We start from the raw sequence: 18,055 nt of genomic DNA on the forward strand, positions 1-18,055 counted from the left end.
CACAGGGTGGCGCTGGTGTGCAACGTATGCTATACGCGGACTGCTCGTTGAAGACGATCTTTAGTCGTCTATAATTTTTTTTTCTTTTTAATGTTGTTTCGGTAGATATAAAAATCCTGGAACCGAGGCATATCATCTTGTTACATTCTCTCGACGAGACTAGAATTTGTCCGGTTCTTTTTTTTTTTTTTTTTCAAATCCCGGCAAGTTCATGACGATCTTATTACTCCGCGTCAAGTCGCGCGCTAACTAGGGCGCTCTTGCTAACGTGGGGCAGTTTTTGGACAATGCCCAGTGGGGGTCGAGGTTCCGTTCTGAATATCATCTCGTCCTAACAGGTTGGTATACGTCAACATGTTGGTCGTATTTTTACTTGATTTATTTGTCATTGTGTTAAAAAAAAAGACGGCCTTTGTGCTCGCGTTGCGTCCTGTGTGTGGCTTTATTAACTTCCTTCTTAGCTTCGTTGGCGTGCTTGAACGACGTCTCCGACGTTTTCAATGGCAAAATGAGTGAAATAGCCTACATGCTCCCTCTTTGAGGACTTGTAGCATGAGCCTGGCCGAGTAAACAAATGTCAGTTTGTGATCGCTATATATTACTGTCCTTATTGATTACAGAACAACGTCTACAAGTCCCCTCGTTACTCGTCTTTTGTGTGGATCAATAGTATTTACATAGTGCTATTTCACAATATGTATATACAGTATGAAAACTGTCTGAAATGCCCATTAGTAAGCTCTTGGTGCCAGAGACGAGGAAAAAGTCCCTTTCAGGAAGAAACCTTGAATAGAAGATGTTCTCTGTGACACCAAAAGATGGTCATACTTGTCTATGTTATGTTCCAATTCCTCTCTATATTTGGTCTCTCAAAGAAGCATCCCCCAACATGGCAGACGTCATCGTCGTGGATGAAGAGGACGTCCCTCGGCCGCCGTCCTCAACTTTGGCCTCGTCGTCCTCGCCCCGCCGAGTACAGTTGACCACCGCGACCCACGTCACCCAGTCGACTTTGGCTTTGGCCAACAAGAACAAGCACGTTCTGCAGGCGGAGAATCACAAGTTGTTCTCTGAGGTCGTGGCACAGTCGCTCTGTAAACGCTTCTTTAGGCACACGACGCAATCCTCACGAGACCGGATGTTTTTGATTGATAGTCTAGCAGGACTATGGAAGTGGACGTCTCCAAGCGACAGTAGTGAAAGCAGTTGCGAATGAATACCTCTCTCGCTTTCTTCATTTATTGATTGATTTGTCTCTTTGAAAGCGCCAAAGTTCAGGACAAAAGCAGACTTTTAGAACTGGAAAAACTGGTGCTGCCATAGATGTCTCATTCCCTGATGTTTGTGTTGTGCGTTTCCTGCCTCCCTTCAGTTTATGGAGCACGTCGTGGCCGTGACCCAGGACTGCCCTCAGGTGTTGGAATACCTGAAGATGAACCACGCCAAAGCCCGTACAGACTACCTGTCGTCAGTGGAGTTTCGTAACAGCTTGGGTCGATGTTTGACCCGCCTGGAGGCCAAGCGTTCCAGGGTGTTTGTCTACATCTACGAACTGTGCATGGTGCTCAAGCAGCACAAAGACAGGAGCAGGAAGAAGAAAAAACGTGAAACCCCCTCTACTTCCGCATCGGATTGTCTTCACTCTACCTTGTTAAAAAGTGAAAGCCAGACTGCCGAGACAGGTGTGCAAGTACAAGAGGGAAACCCGGCGGCCCAAGACGAGAAGCCTTCTACGTCTGGTCTTCAGGAAGACCAGCAGAAAGAGGAGGAAGAGGCAAGCAGGGCCTCCAGGAAGCAGGTTAGTGTCCCGACGTGTGTGTTTGAGCTCCATTTAAAATGTGTTCATAGAGCAGAAGTTGTCGCAAGGCTCTTTACATTTGGAGCAAGTCCAGAACCACACTCGTTACCCATGAGGAGACCCACTGAACCCTGCATGAGCGAGCACGAGGCGACGTACTCTAGGATAAAAAAAAAAACAACAAAACAAACCAAAAACCCACAACATGTGATGTCTTGAGGGTTTTTGTGTTGTTGGCATTTTGTGGATTTTTCTAAAAACCATGCAAGGGTCACTTCAAATGTCTCTAAAATCCTCCATAAAAAAATTAATTCACAATAAGTATAAGTGTATGTGACCTATTCAATCGCCCGCACTGCTCTTCTCACTAATCTTGAATCATTTGTGTGAATTAAGTTGAGTTGTACGGCAAGTGTTGCCATTTGAAACTTCACGGTCATTTTTACCCGTTGACGTCTCCGAATTTTGACCCGCGTGAGAAATCAGTTGATATTTTTCACTGGAAGATGTCAGACAGTCGATGAAGTGCCTTCCCTTGCTGTGCTTGCGCTTCCAGATTGCGTATCTGGAGAACCTGCTGAAAGTCTACGACGACGAGATCTGCCGCCTGCAGCGGACCGAACTCTCGCTGGAGGACCTGGATGCTGAGGACTCTCTGTACATTCAGGAGCACAAACTCAAGCGCAAGGTCGGCCTTGCTTTGGTCCAGAGTGCTTCCCTCCCGCCAAGCCCACGTCGCAAACTCCTCGCTCTCCTTTGCTCCTCACGCAGATGATGAAGATCTACAACAAGCTGTGCGAGCTGAAGGACTGCAGCTTGCTGACGGGGCGAATCCTCGAGCGGAAAATCCTCTACAGCGACACCAGCTATCCGGAGATCAGCAGGAAGGTGAGTGTGTGTCGCCTGCACCCAAACTCATAAAATGACGATGGTGATGTCATTGTCACTCATGAGCTTGAGCGTCTTTTCCGCATTGACGGCTCTCGGGAAACACCATAAAAGTTTTTTAAAAGAGCAACAACTCCCCCTCCTCCTCTTATGACAAAGTGGTATTGTGGTACTATAGTCAACGTTTAACTAGTATTTTAAAAGTTTGGGGTTTTTCACGTTAGTTCAATGTTATTTTGTTTTGATGTTGGTATTTTTTTGTATTTGTTATTTCCGTCCGACTTTGAGCGTCTCGGCTAGCTTAGCTTAGCCGGTGTCGTAGCTCAAAGTTTCTTTGATCTGTGACATCGTCGGCGCTAATCGGTTGAAACTAAAAGACGCGCGCGTCCGTACGTTTTTTCCGGAATTTTGAGGAAAGTCCACTTTCATCTCTAAATACGTTTTATTTTTGCGAAAATGCTTGGTTTCAGTTTATTTTTTATTAGTTTTCGTATTAGGTTTGTATGGTATATTTATCAAGCGCAACATTAAAAAAAAAGATACCGGTATATAACATTAAATGTTGTGTAGTAAACTACAGTTCCCAAACAACCGTTCGGAGTTCTTTCCCTGCGGCCGTACATAATAATTACGTAATGACATTTAAAATAGTTGATTGACAAAGATGAACATGGAAGACATTGTGGGTGGTTTCAGTTGTCGTTTTGTTCATGAAAATTATTCTTTTTTTTGTGTTTGTTTTATTAGTTGGTTAGCTTTTGTTATCTTTGCTAAGCTTGCATTTGACGAGAAAGTCATTTTAACCTGTAAAATTGAATAAGACAGTCTTCTTCTCGTTATATGACACTTTTTGGTCTGAAACAATACTTTTCATTTAAGGAACAGGACTTGCATGTGTGATCCTGACAAAATGCAGCTTATAAAAAGGGAGTGTTATTTTTTGTGACAATACGTCATGGTCCTATCAAAGATTTGAATGAGCCCAAAGCAAAGGTGGGAATGGTTTATATTTTCTGTGACTTGTGGAACCCCGGCGGTCCGGGCTTTCCGGTTTGAGAAGCACAGCGCCCAAATGGTTTGGTCGTCCCTTCAGATCCAGCGCTACATCAACAGCCCCGAAGTCTGTCTGAACCCGCCCGACTACCAGGACATCCTCCAGCAGGTGCAGCTGGCCAGCAAGCGACACAACCTACAGCTGAGCAGCAAGGAGCTGGAGCGGATTGCCCGCAAGGCCTTCACCGACACCGGCAGCAAAATCCAGCAGAGGCGCCACCACGACCTCCTTTACGACTTTGGCTGCCAGCTTACCAGTGAATACAGACCTGGTAAGACCGGACTTGTCTTGCGGAAGAAAATCACAACGTTCGCTACCTCGTCTTCATCTCCTAAGACAACGACCCGGCGCTGAAGGACCCCACGCTGCTCCGGAAGCTAGAGAACAACCGCGAGCTGGGTCTGAACCGCCTGGAGGACGTCATCAACAAATACGCTATCCAACAGGACAACGCGGACAAGAAGGACCGGGCGCGGCGGCACTTCGAAGAGGTACGACGGCTCCGTGGCCACCGACTGCATCACTCACCATGGTGAATTTTCTCATTTGATTTGTCTCATCGGATTCAGTCGGATGAAGAAGAGGAGGAGGACGACGGCGACGACGTGTCCTCAGAAGCAGACATTGAAGAAGAGATCCAAGCCAGCAACCAGCAGAATGGACCAGGTCAGAAGCAATTCAATGTTCATTTGTCAGGATGTTTGCTTGTTTTTGTTTAGTTTTTTTAATCATACAGGAGTTGTTGTTGTTTTTTTTTTTGTTGTTAAACTTTTTATTGATTTTTTTTTAACAGTTAAAAAAAGGAAAAACATGGTCACGTGTTTAAATACATAGAACAACATCAGTTCCGGGCATCAAAATAGAACATACATCACATAGACATCCCGGCAAAACGGGTTACAACTACTGCCCTACCACATATACAATGTGCTGAACACTGTGCCATATGAATAGAAAAATAATGAAATAAAATAATAATAATAATAAATCTTCAAGAGTTATGTTATGTATGTATGTATGTATGTGTATGTATGTATGTATGTATGTATGTATGTATGTGTGTGTGTACTGTATATCTTAGGAGAAATTTTCCATTGTGAGACAAATAAAGGTTTTATCGTAATCAAAACATGTAAACAATATTGTCAGGCGTTTTTTATTTTTAATAAACAAAGGGGAGAAATTATTTTAAAAAAGATTTTTGTGAAATAAATTCCAATAGCATCAAAGTTAAACGCCTCTTTTGATCCGCTCATGAGATGACGACAAAGATGGTGGCAACGAGGCGGAGAAAATGAGCGCCAACTCCAATGAGGAAGTGCCGACGATGGGAAACGGCAGGGTGGCGGCGGCGACGGACGACGAGGCAGTCACCAGCCGCCTCCTCCCTGACGCTGGCATCTCGGGCATCTCGGCGCTGTCGAGTCACACATCTGCCATTGACAGCCCCAGCCAATCAGAGTCCACGCAGCCCTGCGAGTCCTCACCTGACGAGAATGCCCCCGCCGCCGCATCAGAGCCCACCCATCCTGCCAACCAGGTCACCAGATACCAGAGGTGGGAGCAAGTCAAGTCCAGTCAAATTTGCATTCGTTTTTTCCGAATTATTTAAAAACATCATCCTGGAATCCAGATGGAAGAGTTCCGAAGTCCCTGCCGCGGTTTATTTCTTCTCCAAGTCTGAAAAGACGTTTAAAAACGTCTTTGGGAGTGAATGAGTTAATGGGGTGAATTTGGAACTGCGTCGCGTGTCAATTCAAGTGACTGGTGCTCCCCCAGCAGCGGCACGGACCTGCCAGTTACCTTGAATGGGGCACCCTTACCTCTCACGCTGGAGATGACGTGTCACTCGCCCATCACCAACGGCACCTCGCCACCACTTTCGTCAACACCCAACTACAGACTGAGCAGGAGCCACAAGAGGAAAATGCTGGACGCTGCGCCGAAGCGGAATCACATCGATGCCAACGACAGGTGACCAAGGCAGCATACATGCGCTCTTCCGGAACATTTTTTTTTTAAAACCTCAAAATCATCTGAATGCAATTTAATTTTAGCCGTGTCATCAAATGAGATCATTGATTTCCTCACAACTGGTGAAATTTGATACAAGAGCACTTTTTTTCCCCTTTATTTTTCTTTTTGACAAAAAATTAACACATCTTGAATGACAATATTTTTTGTTCGGAGGTCACACTTGGATGAGTTTTGCAAAGTGATGAAGCTCTCATTTTGATCATTTCTGCGGAATCCTTCAGAGATGTGGAGGTGCTGCTGGACATGGGCGTCATCTGCGCCTCTCCTCTGCGGGCCGTCGACCGGTCCGACTGCCAGCCGGTCAGCAGTTCACAATCTCCACCCCCCAAGAAGTACAAAGTGAGACACGGACCGCCCCGCCCCGTTTGGGTGCCACTTCACCCCACCGCTCACGCTGTCTTGTCTCGGCAGGTTAACGTGGCCACCCAGTGCGACCCCTTGGAGATCATTGAACTGTCCGACTCGGAATGACCAAGGGTCACAAGTCCAAATCAGTCTCTTGTCTTCTGTGATATGAACTTCCACTCAGGACAACCAAGGGGGCGCTGGAACGCCCGTCTGTTTACATTTGTATTTATAAAAGTGCATTGGATGCTTTGGTTGGACCTCATATTGTGGGATGACCTGTACAATGGCAGAAACATTTTAAGACGATGTGAGCTACACTGAGCTCTGTGCCATTTAGCATCTTTAGCTTTTAACAAGACTGTGAGTGGGCCACAGAACGGTTGAGATTTTAAGTTTGACTGTCAAACCTTAAAAACTGTCAAATTTTAAAAATAAAAAAAATGTGTGTGTGCCATTATATATTTTTTTAATATTTAGCAGATGTTCTTTTACGCTGTCTGGGAGACACCTGTGAAATTTTGCAATAAAGTTACTAAGTTTTCGAATTAAACTTTTTTTTTCTTTTTAAATCAAGGACTCCTCAGTACAGTGATGAGCAAATTATGACCCCGGAGGTCAAATACGAACCACTCCAGTCTAATTTGCTTCCAAATATTTTTCTGCACTGTTTAATTGTTCAAAATGTACATTTTCATTTATTTTATTGTTGCATAATTGAAATTGACTAATGAAAAAGAATGTTCACTCATCCTGTTGATGTTTTAATTATTGTAGTAAGCTCGATTTATTTAAAGGAGAAGTAGTCTTGAAATAAAGAGAGGTCCCATAAAATTCACAAGAGCATAAACGGATGCGGACGCGCGCACACAGTCGCGATTTATATCGAGAGCGAGAGATAAATATTCATCTACCGGAAGGCACCGTACTGACGTTCGCATTTTTTTTAAATGCCTTTGAGTGTAAGAACTAGGTTTAGTTTTACAGTCCCAAATGCGACCTTCACGTATCATCGGGGTGCCCAGCACACAAAATCACACTTTTGATAAAATATTTATGTCTGTACTTGGGAAACAGAATGTCTCACGTTTCCAATGAATGGCTTGAAATGTTTTTAGTTGCATCAGATTTTTAAGATCATTATTATTTGGTTTATTTTGAAAGAACCCAGCGGAATTGCACGTGTTCCTCTATGTCCAAATCTGACGCTGGCGGGTAGCTGGAGGGTGAAAAAAAAAAGCGAAGAGGGGGGCAAAAAGGAATATTCGAGGGGTAAGAGGGGCTGATTTGGATAAACTTTCTCAACTGTCCCGACCCGAGAAACCTCCGCGGAGCCGAAGGCCAGTCCATTTCACCGGTAACTACCTCCGGAGTCATTTGTCGATTGTTAACCGACTGTCTGCGAGCGCCGTCGTCGTCCCAGCGGCCGGAAGTCTGCATGAAGCTTTCGTCTCCCTGGCGAGGCGACGACGGCGTCGACGGTTTTTTTTTTCTCCCCCTGCCTGCTTTTTTTTTTTTTTTTTTTTTAAATACGACACTTTTTTTCTCTTTTTTATGTTCTCTCACCGCGATGAGCGGCGAGTCGCCAAGTGAGCCAGCCAGCCAGCCAGCGAGGGTGTTTGTGTTTAGCCAGCAAAGCACACCGATGGCGCGGCCTCCGCGTAGGTTTAGCGAACAAAAGCAGAAAATTGATGGGGTCAAGTTAGCCTGATTAGCTTAGCCTAGCCATGCTAACAATCGTGGTTCTTTGTAAAGTTCTTGGCAGGGACGTCGAGCTCTTCATCAACCGGTTTCCTCCTTACAATAAGAACGGTGTCTGTAATATTTCCGCAGCTTGTGCTAATTGTTGATGAGCTGGTGGCCGGAGACGTTTAATTTGCATACAATAGCCAATAATGCTCCACATACTTTTAACTGGCTGACGATCAATGTGATTCATTTGGAGTCGACAAAAAAAGACATGTTAGTTTAGCCCTCTGCCTTCGCAGTCTAGTCTAGTGGTTACCAAACAACATACTACACTAAGTACAAATAGAAATGATAATACGTCCTCGTAACTCTACTTGTTAGCAAAGTCATTTCATTTACCAAGTAATGTCAAACATTTATAAAATTACTTCCTTTAATTTTTAAAAATACATTAATCGCTTAATCAGAAACATAATCACTCGGTGAATTGCTAATTTGAATAATTGTTACTTGCAGCCCTTATAGTTCATATTGTATTGTAACCAACATTAACATTGTACTTGCATATAGGAAAATAAACCGTCCAATCGTCCCTCGCCATATCGCGGTTCATCTTCCCCGTTTTGCGGTAGGTCTGAAATGTTTTTGTTTTCACATTTAATTTTATTTGCAATCTGACAAGTGACTGCCATCTTTGTGGCGTTTCCAAAACGACGCAAAATGAAATAAGCACTTATAACGGCTCTCAAATCCTCCATACCAAAAATTTCATGAAGACATTTTGTGATTGCTAAACTATGTGAGCAATTCTACTCCTGACACTCTGGTCTTCGTTCTATTTGTGCAATTTAAATCAAGATTTGCATGCACGTGCCGCCATTTGAAACATCACAGTAATTCCTGATGCGTTGACTCGGACACAAGCCCCCGTGATTTTGGCTTCCCATGGAAACTTATCGGTACAGACTTTTTAACTGAAAGTTGCCAGCCAATTGGAGAAGAGGATCCCTGAGTTGTAGAAAGTGTCAAGTTTTGAGGAGATGCATTGAGGAAAAAAAGAAAGTATTCCATATTACTTGAATTTTAACTACTGTAGTCCTCTAATTTTCACAATTCTTGGTGCGGTGAACATTGTGAATAAAGACCTTTTTTTTCTGACCTAGATAATGATATGTGAAACTGCCACATAAAGCGCCTTATTCAATGCCCCCCTGACCTCCCGTCCTCCTCCAAGTATCCGTGGCTGCCTATCGACAGCCTCTAAGAGAACTCGATAGCCCAAAGTAAGGCCAGTATCGGTTCTCACCCATCCCGAGAAACCAAACATGCTCATGCGCATCAAGCTTTTATTTTAATCTAAATCCTCAAATGGATGGCTGCTACTTTGCGGATTTGCGTCTCTTGAGGGGGCTTCTGGAGCGTACGAGGAGGAGGGGGTCGAGGTGTTTTCTAAGTGTGCTGCTTTTCAATTCCAGAAATAATGGACGAATCCCATTTCAACTCGTCCTACTTTTGGTCTCCCGTCCCCACTGTACAAGGACAGGTAGAGACGACCTTATTGTTGGCCTTGTCTTGAATGCATCCGGTGTCGTGGCATGTTTCTTCCGTGTCCCAGGATTCCTTGCAGTTTTATGTCCATGCCGACGCTTCCGCTCTGCCACGCACGCCACCCTCGCGTCGCTCATGTGACTTCTTTGACGGTTCCGCCAGTCACATGACCACTCCTGTCTAGGGTTGCAAAGGGGTGGAACATTGCCGGTAAAATTTCCGTGGGAAGCTCAGCGCGGGAATTGAGGAAATATTCCAAATTGGGAACTTTCCATGGGAATTGTAGGGGGGGTGGGGGGGGTATTGGAGCGGTGTCGTGTCATTCAAGTGTAAATGTGAACATATGGATTCGTCATAAGTGGACGCTCGCACAGACTTGCAAGCTTTCCTTGCCCAGATGCAAGGGCATTCCAAAACAGCGTGTCGTTGCTCCTTCACTCAATATGCTCAAATATTTTTCCCTCAACAATCATTCACTTCCCAATTTCCAGCCAGACGTCACTTTGGTGAATCGCTGGTTAATCGTCAATGATTCCCATGGAAGGTTTCCAACTTTGAAAAATTCCTGGAAGTTTGCAACCCTACTGCTGTCCCCTCTCCTCTCATTTCTCTGAGCTCTCCTCACACTTCTGTTTGTTTGCCTCTTCTCTTTGCATCTCACTTTTTGTTTTGTTTGTTTGTTCTCTCTCCTCCATGTCCTCCTTGCTCTTCCCATTCTTCATCCTCATGTTTTTTGCCTCGCCCGCTTCCTCCAATCGCCTCTCAATGTCCTGCCCCTCACTTGTCCTCCCGCCATCCCTGCCGCTCCACCCCTGCGCTCGTCCCCACCAACATCAACCCCCCCCCTCCTCCCCATCCCCCTTCTAGATTGAGAGCGCCATGTTCCTGAACAAAACCAAGGAGCAGCTCGGCACCGAGAAGCCGGGCGCGCCGGCGTTCCCGCACTCGGCCGCGTCCTCCGCCGCCCCGCACTACCCCACGGCGGTGCTCGCCATCCCCGGCCCAGCGGAGGCGGGGCCCGGACTGCGGGTGGTCACCAAACAGGAAGGCAGCGGCTCGGCGGGAGCAGGAGGAGGAAGCGGGTCCATGGGCGCGCACGTCAACCAGTCGCACACATCGCAGAACGTCACTGTCGTGCCCGTCCCTTCCACTGGAATCATGACCGCAGGTGAGCGGACGCTTCATTGCCGACACTCGACTGGCATCCTGACATCAAAGCAAAACAAAAATCCACTTCTTCACTTAATCCGACAACCCAATTGAGATTCAACCCCTCCCTTAATATTGCACTTTTAATATGCGGGGGGAGGGAACAATTTTGAGGTCCTTTTCCCATGTATTTTAAAATAAATGTGTAAATGTGTGTACATTTTCGGACATTGTCAAATGACATCATTGCTGTGGCTTAATCACAACGTACCGGATCTAAATCGACTGCTCGAACCTCCGGTAATAAATATGAGATTGTGAGATAGTGCTGGTTACATGCTCTGAAGTCATTCAAACTGTAGCAAAAGTCAACACCGGAGCTTCTTCCTTGCCTGACATCACCGCAAGTTGACACTGCCGCGCGCTGAATTTGATTTCGGTAGTCATGGCAAGAGATGCTTTTTAAACGTCAAATGGAAACTTCTTGTGTGGCATTTCATGAACTTCATGTTGTTTGAGCTAACTTTGGTTTTGGTCTGCTGCCAGCGGGCCTGGTCATCACCACTCCCCCGGGCACGCTGGTGCCCACCGCCTCCACGCAGTCTTTTGTGGCCGGGCCTCACTCGGCCACCACCATGATCGTGTCCGCCGTGCACCCCTCAAACGCAGGTGAAGTTGTGGCAAGGGTTCTCTCTCTCTCTCTCTCTTCGGGCCGGCACAGGGCTGGCTGATAGGACGGCATCGAATATCGCCAGGATAGATGGCGAGCTGATGCTTGTGTCCGCAGACAAGAAGAACAACGCGGCAGGACCCCCCGCCGTCATGGCCACGCCGGGCAAGCGGGGTAGGAAGAGCAAGCAGACGATGAGCAGAACGAGCAGCGTCCTTCCTCCAGGAAGCGATGCGTTAATACTGGCCCACCTGGCCGCCACGGGCCAGGTACGCCTCTGTAGTTTCGCCGTCTGGGCCTCTTGGGCGCTTGTTATGGGGCTCGCCACAGCGGCAAAAAAAAATAAAATGTGAATTTGAGGGGTCCTTTGCCATCCACATTGCCACTGTCAGATCACATCAGTGGATCACACACAGCACATTGCAAGTGATACCAGATATCATCCAGGCCCACTAAGAATAACAAAATTCAACCAGCATACAACGGATTCACTATCCCAATGGCAACTGGTTAAAAAAAAAAAAAAGACCAAACATTTCGCCTTTTTTACGTTCAACCGTTCCTCGGCGCTCTCGCAATGTTTTCTATCCTCTCCAGCATCATGCTGCCGATCCTTATGACCTCTCCAACGACGAGGACGAGCACTCCAGTAAAGAGGGCCCCAAATCCTACAGGTTGTGGCTTCACACATCTGAAAAACCATGATCGAGCGTTCGGCCTGTGAAAGTTTTCACCCCCCCCCCCCCCCCCCCCCTCCATTCAACCTTCAAGGTGTCGCATGTGCGCCGTGACGTTCTTCAGCAAGTCGGACATGCAGATTCACGCCAAGTCGCACACGGAGGCCAAGCCCCACAAGTGTCCCCACTGCTCCAAGTCCTTTGCCAACTCCAGCTACCTGTCGCAGCACATCCGCATCCACAGCGGGGCCAAGCCCTACAGCTGCACCTACTGCCAGAAAGCCTTCCGGCAGCTCAGCCACCTGCAGCAGCACACACGGTACCCGACCTTTTCACACCATGCATGTGCCCGCCTTGCTGAGCATGAGCCCCCCCCCCCCCCCCCCGAGCGAGTTAAGGGAGATGCAGCTCTCTTTTTTCCAAAGAACATTTTGTTCATCATCCCGAAAGCAATGCTCTTCGATCTGCTTTGGCCACTCAGCAGAGGCAATTAGTAACAGACATGTCATGGGCATGCTTCCATCAAAATCACCCAAAGATGAAGGAGTTGGCCTGTTTGGAGGGGGCGGTCCTCTCCAATGCAGATGAGCCGCCGCCCCCGCTGCTGCCAGGCCACTACCCGGAGTACCACTTGCGCCATTTGCCAACCTTACTGCCAAGTTGTGGGCGGAGAAACTGTTCGTGTTTGAATGAGCCCAATCGTGACGTCGCAATCTGGTGGAATTCAAGGCTGTGCTCTCGTAGGCACAGGAGAGTTTTAGTTTTCCAACCCTCGTTACTGTTAGCCTGTCGGTGGTGTTTTGCAGGACGAGTTGGCATCAAGCTAGCAGGTTTGCGCTCAATTAAATTAGATGGTCTAGTTCAGGGGTGTCCATTTTTGCCAAGGGGGCCAGATTTTATGTGGTAAAATGTCGGGGGGCCGACCTTGGCTGACATTCTTTACATTGAACAACAATATTGTTCAACAAATTTTAGTAAGCCAGTCTGTTTCACATTTCCATTTTTATTTTAATGTCAACAATCTTAAGAATTTCTTTTGGTTCATTTGAAACAGGTATATCACATGCAACTGCTTATTCACTTGACTTTTTCTTAAACAGAAGTCTCCTGAGTGCAAATTGATTGATTTGAAACATAAAATGTATCACCATGACTTTTCAATAGTCACAAAACCTTTGACTCGAACAACAGGGAAATGAACGAGCAATACACATATCCACAACTGCAAGGATCATTTGAAATATGACATATCAGTCAATATAAACACGGAGTGGTGTCTCGTAGAGTGCTACTGCCCTCTAGTGTCTAAATGCTATTACTCATTTAGTGAATGCTATTACTCATTTAGCCACTAGAGGGAAGCAGTACTCTATGAAACATCACTCACCAGTCTACGAGACCTCAGTCAATGCAACACGTGTTCCATTGCGCCCAACCTGCGGGCCAGACGGCACTGATTTTATGACGGGGGCCGAGGGCCGGATGAAATTCGACCGCGGGCCGGATTTGGCCCCCGGGCCGGACTTTGGACTGGTCTAGTTGATTATTGTTATGTTAAAAAAAATTCTAATAAACAGTACTTCATTTAGTTTTGTTTTATGGGTCAGGCTGACGGTAAACTTCAAGTAGGAGCGACAAACTGCTTGAAGCAAGCACGCTGTGCTCTTGGTTGGTTTTCGAGCACACTGGAACACTTCCAAAAAAGTGTTTTGATTCGTGTAAATGTGTTGTTATTGTGCTAAGAGCGCATGGGAGGGTTAAAACTATGAAGACGTTTGATTTTTATTTGGTCTCCTTTGCATTCACCTACGGCAGGTGGGTCTGGACTGCCTCCCCGTTGATGGGTTTCAATTTGTCGTGCATAGGGAGCGATTCCGAACGGAGGCCGAGAGACCGAGACTGAGAGAGAGCGAGAGAAGCGTGACTGACTGTGCTTGCCTCTGTTGTACTTCGGTGTTTTCCAAAGTCGGACATAACGCAAATGAGCCCAAACCAAATCACTTGAACGCATGATTTGCTCTTGAGTTCACTGTGAAGTTTGGTCATGCTCCAGCCTAAAGATCTCTCGCTCTTTCTCTCTCTCTCTCTCTCTCTCTCTTTCTCTCCCATGTTTGATTCTTCCTGGGTCCATCCCCGCCTCCCCCCCCTGCACCCTCCCCCCCCTGCCACCCCTCTACGTGGCCGTCCCCGCGTCAGCAACCACACTGAGGCCAAGCCCCACAAGTGTCCCCATTGCTCCAAGTCCTTTGCCAACTCCAGCTACCTGTCGCAGCACATCCGCATCCACAGCGGGGCCAAGCCCTACAGCTGCACCTACTGCCAGAAAACCTTCAGGCAGCTCAGCCACCTGCAGCAGCACACACGGTACTGGATCGGGCTGGATCGGGCCGGGCCGCGGGGGGGTTTTGGCGGTGGACTCTGCGGCAAAAGAAAAAGCGGCAGGACGCAGGAAGTTGTTGTTCTTGCCGTATTGAGTCCACTCAGGATTTGTGGCGTGTCTGTCTGTGTGTCTCCCAGGATTCACACGGGTGACCGGCCGTACAAGTGTAACCATCCCGGCTGCGAGAAAGCTTTCACTCAGCTCTCCAACTTGCAGGTAGTGCAAATATGCCCACTCACTCAGTCACTCGCGTGGACCAAATAGTTGGTGCTCCACTGGGAAGGAAAGAAAAACCGTGCAAACATTTAAGGCTGCATGATGCCATCTCTGATGTAAAATTTGCCATTGTTGTGCCGCAGTCTCACCGCCGGCAGCACAACAAGGACAAACCGTTCAAGTGCCACAACTGCAACCGCGGTTACACGGACGCCGCCAGCCTGGAGGTGCACCTGTCCACGCACACCGTCAAACACGCCAAGCTGTTCTCCTGCGGCCTGTGCAACCGCTCCTACACGTCGGTACGGGTCAAGAGTGATGAAACTGACTTAACAAGTGTCCCGCCCTACGAGTTACGAGCAGTCGCCCAAGTTTGAGTTAAAACTCGAGCTTCGGATACGGCACGGCGACATTTTGGGGGGAGTCTCACGCCCTCCCGTCCATCAGCGTCACGCTGACCTCTCACGCTTTTTGCTCCTCCAGGAGACGTACCTGATGAAACATATGAGGAAGCACAACCCCGACGCGCTCACGGCGGCCGAACAGGCGCAGCGCTCCGGCGGCCGGGGCCGCGGACGCGGCAGGGGCCGGGGTCGAGGGGGCTCGCTCCAGGGCCCGGCCAACCCCAACAGCGCCGGCCCCCCCGGCGGATACCAGCAGCCCGGCGAGGGAGTCATCCCGTGCCCCTTCGATCTGCACCAGTACAAGACGGTGGCGGCCGGCGAGATCCAGTACAAACCGGGCACCGTGGCGGACCATAAAGACCTCTGCCTCACTGTGTCCACGTCCGCCATCCAGGTGGAGCACATGAACTCGTAGGAAACCGGACTTGATGCCGCGTTAAAAAACACAAAAAAAAAAAGAAATCCCCAAGAGGACTGGCTTTTCTACCTGTATTTCTGTGTGACTCTCAAAGGGATCGCCCTAAAGACGCGCGGTGTTTTCACAACCACCACCAAGAAGCTTTAAGGCAGAGCGAGGCCCGCCGTGTCCAGTTTGTTTGCCCGCATCAGAAGCGGCTTCTCCATCACCCATGAGGTGAGAGACTTCTCAGAGTTGTGGTTTCACCTCGTTTGGACGAAATACAGACGCTACCTTAGGAGGCGGGGCGCAATTCATGACTGACTTGTTGCAAAATCTAATCCTACAAGGGATACACAGTCAACCCCTTTTTTAAGGGGGGCCGGGGGGCTGTTCCAGACCCAGAGATGTTCCCACCCCCCAACCTGATTATGAGCAAAGGCAGACATTTTTCATGTGAAAAATCTCACGGCACACCACACCCCACCAAATGAATGTCACAAAAGTCGACGCAATGAAATCTCAACAAACTCATTTTAATTCTCGTGCTTGGTGTGAAATGCCGGCCTGACTTGATCCGTTCTTCGAATGGCAACATGTCAATGGGGCAGGTGTCTTGTGCCTTCTGCCATTTCATGGAAGCACATGCATGTAAGAGTTCCGCCTGTCATTATAAGTCACTTGCATCAATCGATTGATTCTTAATTAACTACGTTCAGACAAATGAACGCAAATGGCCTATTTCCACCGCACGCTGTTTGGGAATCATCAAGAGACCCCATACATGCTTTAAAAGAGAGGAGAAAAAAAAACGTCATATATTCGCACAAAAGAAATGGCAAAATATTCAATCAAACCACAATTTCATCTAGTGAAAGTCTGCTAGCTTCTCAAGGGTCACCAACATGCACCCCTCCCACGACTTTGAGTAGCCTGAGGGCCTTTTCTATAAATAACTCCCTAGTAATTTTTTTTTTGTATGATGCCATTCATTAAAAAAAAAAAGTGACACTTGACAATGAACTAACTTGTTTGTTGTAAACGAATACATTGATTTTTTTTTTTTTAATATAGTGTAGTTCAACGGTCTGTATTGTATTGCATGACCCAACCCATAGCGTTTGTGGAGACACCCTAGCCGGCGCAACGACGAGATGATTTACCCCAAGCAAATTTGTTCATTCGGAAGTGCCTATCAATCTGGTTGTGCCGGAAGCAACTCTCCGTTTGTAACACGTTGGTGACGCCTGTGTCGTGGTCATTATCAACCTGTAAAGAACTTTGACTTGGCAAACGGAGCCGCAACACATTGTAACGGAGCGTTCTCGACGTATCTTTCTTCTTCTCCGGGGAATTGAATTGCTCTACCTTCTTGTGGATGAATACCTGAATCTTGTCAACGGGACTGTGGCTAGCTCGGGTAGCGTCTGTCGTCCTTGCGGGAGGCATCATCACGTGCGGCGAGAAAGACGAAGGTCCTGTCGCCGGCCACCGGCCGCTCAAAATGGCTGTCGAGAGACGTTTGCCGAATGCACTAAACCGGGCAGGGCTCACGAACTAAGCACTTGCTGAAACCCTGTATGGTTGTCACCTGTACCTTTTTTTTTCTTTTTAATATGTTCGTATTTTTGTACCGGCAGACAAAGGTGAGAGTGTGAATGTGATGAGAGGAACAGTGTTTTGTTTTTGTTTTTATTGTTAACTAGTAGAAACGTTTGTGACCCTCTGTCGCAACATTTCAGCAGCCAGTTGTTGGGGGAAATCATGATTGTATGACAAAATGGCTGACAGGTACTGTTACTATTAATCTTAAACAAAACAAACGCACACAAAAAAAGCTTTTTTCGTGCATACTATGACTCTCATTACAATTGTATTGCAAATGTTATCCACACTATTATCAACTTAAAGGCATTATTATTATTATATGGCAGTATGCTGTACATAAGAGTTTTCTGTAAAAGGGAAGCATGTCCTGTGAAAAACATTGCCCCCACCCCCTTTAATTTTTTTTTTAAGACACAATAACAAGCTTTCTCTGTGCATTGGAATTCAAGCAACAAAAAGTGATATTCATCAAATGATATTTGAACTGGAATGATCAACAAACGGTGATAATATTTGGCAATGTGAAGTGACCGTGAATACAATTTACGATATTTGTTCATCTCGACTCACTTGCTGCGACACGTTTTCCTGCGTGTATCCATTGTCTTGCATAGGAAAAAGTATGAATTACCATTCAAGTTATGGCTGATGCTAACACAATGAACCTCTTTAGCATACTGTACGCTCACCCAGTGGGACTGTTTGAGAATAAAGTTGGCAAACAGATTTCATAAATGGTTTTGTTCACTTTTCATAGCTTAATGTGGTTTTATTTGCTGTGCGTGATTTTCAACTGCAGTTGGCTCCATTAAGTTGAACAGTTTCCAGATTGTTAACGCTACTGTGAGTTTATTTGACACATTCTGACCAGCTTTGTACTCTGAACTTTTCTTGGACAAAAAAAGAAAACTTACTTCAACACACTTTTTTTTTTTTGCAGCTGGACAGTTGTTTTTCTGACCCGGAAGCAAAAATGTATTTTGTGTCGCTTTGAGGAGAAATTGGTGCATTTTAGCATTTGGGTCACTTTTGCTACATTCGCTGCTTTTTGGACGCGGGGTTGCTAGTTCCGGCCGACAAGTCGCCTGATCTAGCAACAAAAGTGCTAAAACTTTTAAGCTGGACGTCGGTCGTGTTTGTGACCCAAATGAAGTTCAAACAGATCACGTGGTCGGCGATTGCGAGCTTAATAATA

The 18,055-nt window shown here is 46.8% G+C and overlaps 2 protein-coding genes across 14 annotated transcripts; both read left to right on the forward strand.

Moving 5' to 3' along the window:
• The first annotated feature begins 14 nt into the window (after positions 1-14).
• daxx (death-domain associated protein) lies at positions 15-7,479 on the forward strand. Of its 2 annotated transcripts, none has more exons than XM_052070016.1 (12): positions 15-338; positions 876-1,075; positions 1,373-1,798; positions 2,355-2,486; positions 2,570-2,686; positions 3,780-4,011; positions 4,077-4,231; positions 4,310-4,406; positions 5,012-5,297; positions 5,520-5,714; positions 5,999-6,116; positions 6,189-7,479. In XM_052070016.1, exons 2-12 carry the CDS (start codon positions 890-892, stop codon positions 6,246-6,248), a joined length of 2,004 nt encoding a protein of 667 aa, XP_051925976.1. In that variant the 5' UTR covers positions 15-338; positions 876-889; the 3' UTR covers positions 6,249-7,479. The 2 variants fall into 2 exon arrangements, with proteins under 2 accessions (XP_051925976.1, XP_051925975.1); XM_052070015.1 differs by having other exon boundaries at positions 16-338; positions 5,000-5,297.
• znf384a (zinc finger protein 384 a) lies at positions 7,330-17,595 on the forward strand. Of its 12 annotated transcripts, none has more exons than XM_052070010.1 (13): positions 7,330-7,479; positions 8,382-8,439; positions 9,287-9,354; positions 10,227-10,527; positions 11,055-11,177; positions 11,296-11,447; positions 11,776-11,852; positions 11,950-12,174; positions 14,052-14,219; positions 14,373-14,451; positions 14,595-14,753; positions 14,935-15,266; positions 15,368-17,595. In XM_052070010.1, exons 3-13 carry the CDS (start codon positions 9,292-9,294, stop codon positions 15,486-15,488), a joined length of 1,800 nt encoding a protein of 599 aa, XP_051925970.1. In that variant the 5' UTR covers positions 7,330-7,479; positions 8,382-8,439; positions 9,287-9,291; the 3' UTR covers positions 15,489-17,595. The 12 variants fall into 12 exon arrangements, with proteins under 12 accessions (XP_051925970.1, XP_051925969.1, XP_051925972.1 ...); XM_052070014.1 differs by lacking the exons at positions 7,330-7,479; positions 8,382-8,439 and adding exons at positions 7,530-7,783; positions 9,427-9,569; XM_052070011.1 differs by lacking the exon at positions 7,330-7,479 and adding an exon at positions 7,667-7,783.
• The last annotated feature ends 460 nt before the right edge of the window (positions 17,596-18,055 follow it).

Source organism: Hippocampus zosterae, chromosome 7, assembly GCF_025434085.1.
Source record: "Hippocampus zosterae strain Florida chromosome 7, ASM2543408v3, whole genome shotgun sequence".
Classification (NCBI taxonomy): Eukaryota; Metazoa; Chordata; class Actinopteri; order Syngnathiformes; family Syngnathidae; genus Hippocampus; species Hippocampus zosterae.

Coding starts and splice junctions, on each gene's coding strand:
- daxx (XM_052070015.1), top strand. CDS start 890: ATGGCAGACGTCATCGTCGTGGATGAAGAGGACGTCCCTCGGCCGCCG. Junction 1,799..2,354: donor GCAGGGCCTCCAGGAAGCAG/GTTAGTGTCCCG, acceptor TTGCGCTTCCAG/ATTGCGTATCTGGAGAACCT. Junction 4,232..4,309: donor CGCGGCGGCACTTCGAAGAG/GTACGACGGCTC, acceptor CATCGGATTCAG/TCGGATGAAGAAGAGGAGGA.
- znf384a (XM_052070001.1), top strand. CDS start 7,561: ATGAAGCTTTCGTCTCCCTGGCGAGGCGACGACGGCGTCGACGGTTTT. Junction 12,175..14,051: donor CACCTGCAGCAGCACACACG/GTACCCGACCTT, acceptor TCCCCGCGTCAG/CAACCACACTGAGGCCAAGC. Junction 14,220..14,372: donor CACCTGCAGCAGCACACACG/GTACTGGATCGG, acceptor TGTGTCTCCCAG/GATTCACACGGGTGACCGGC.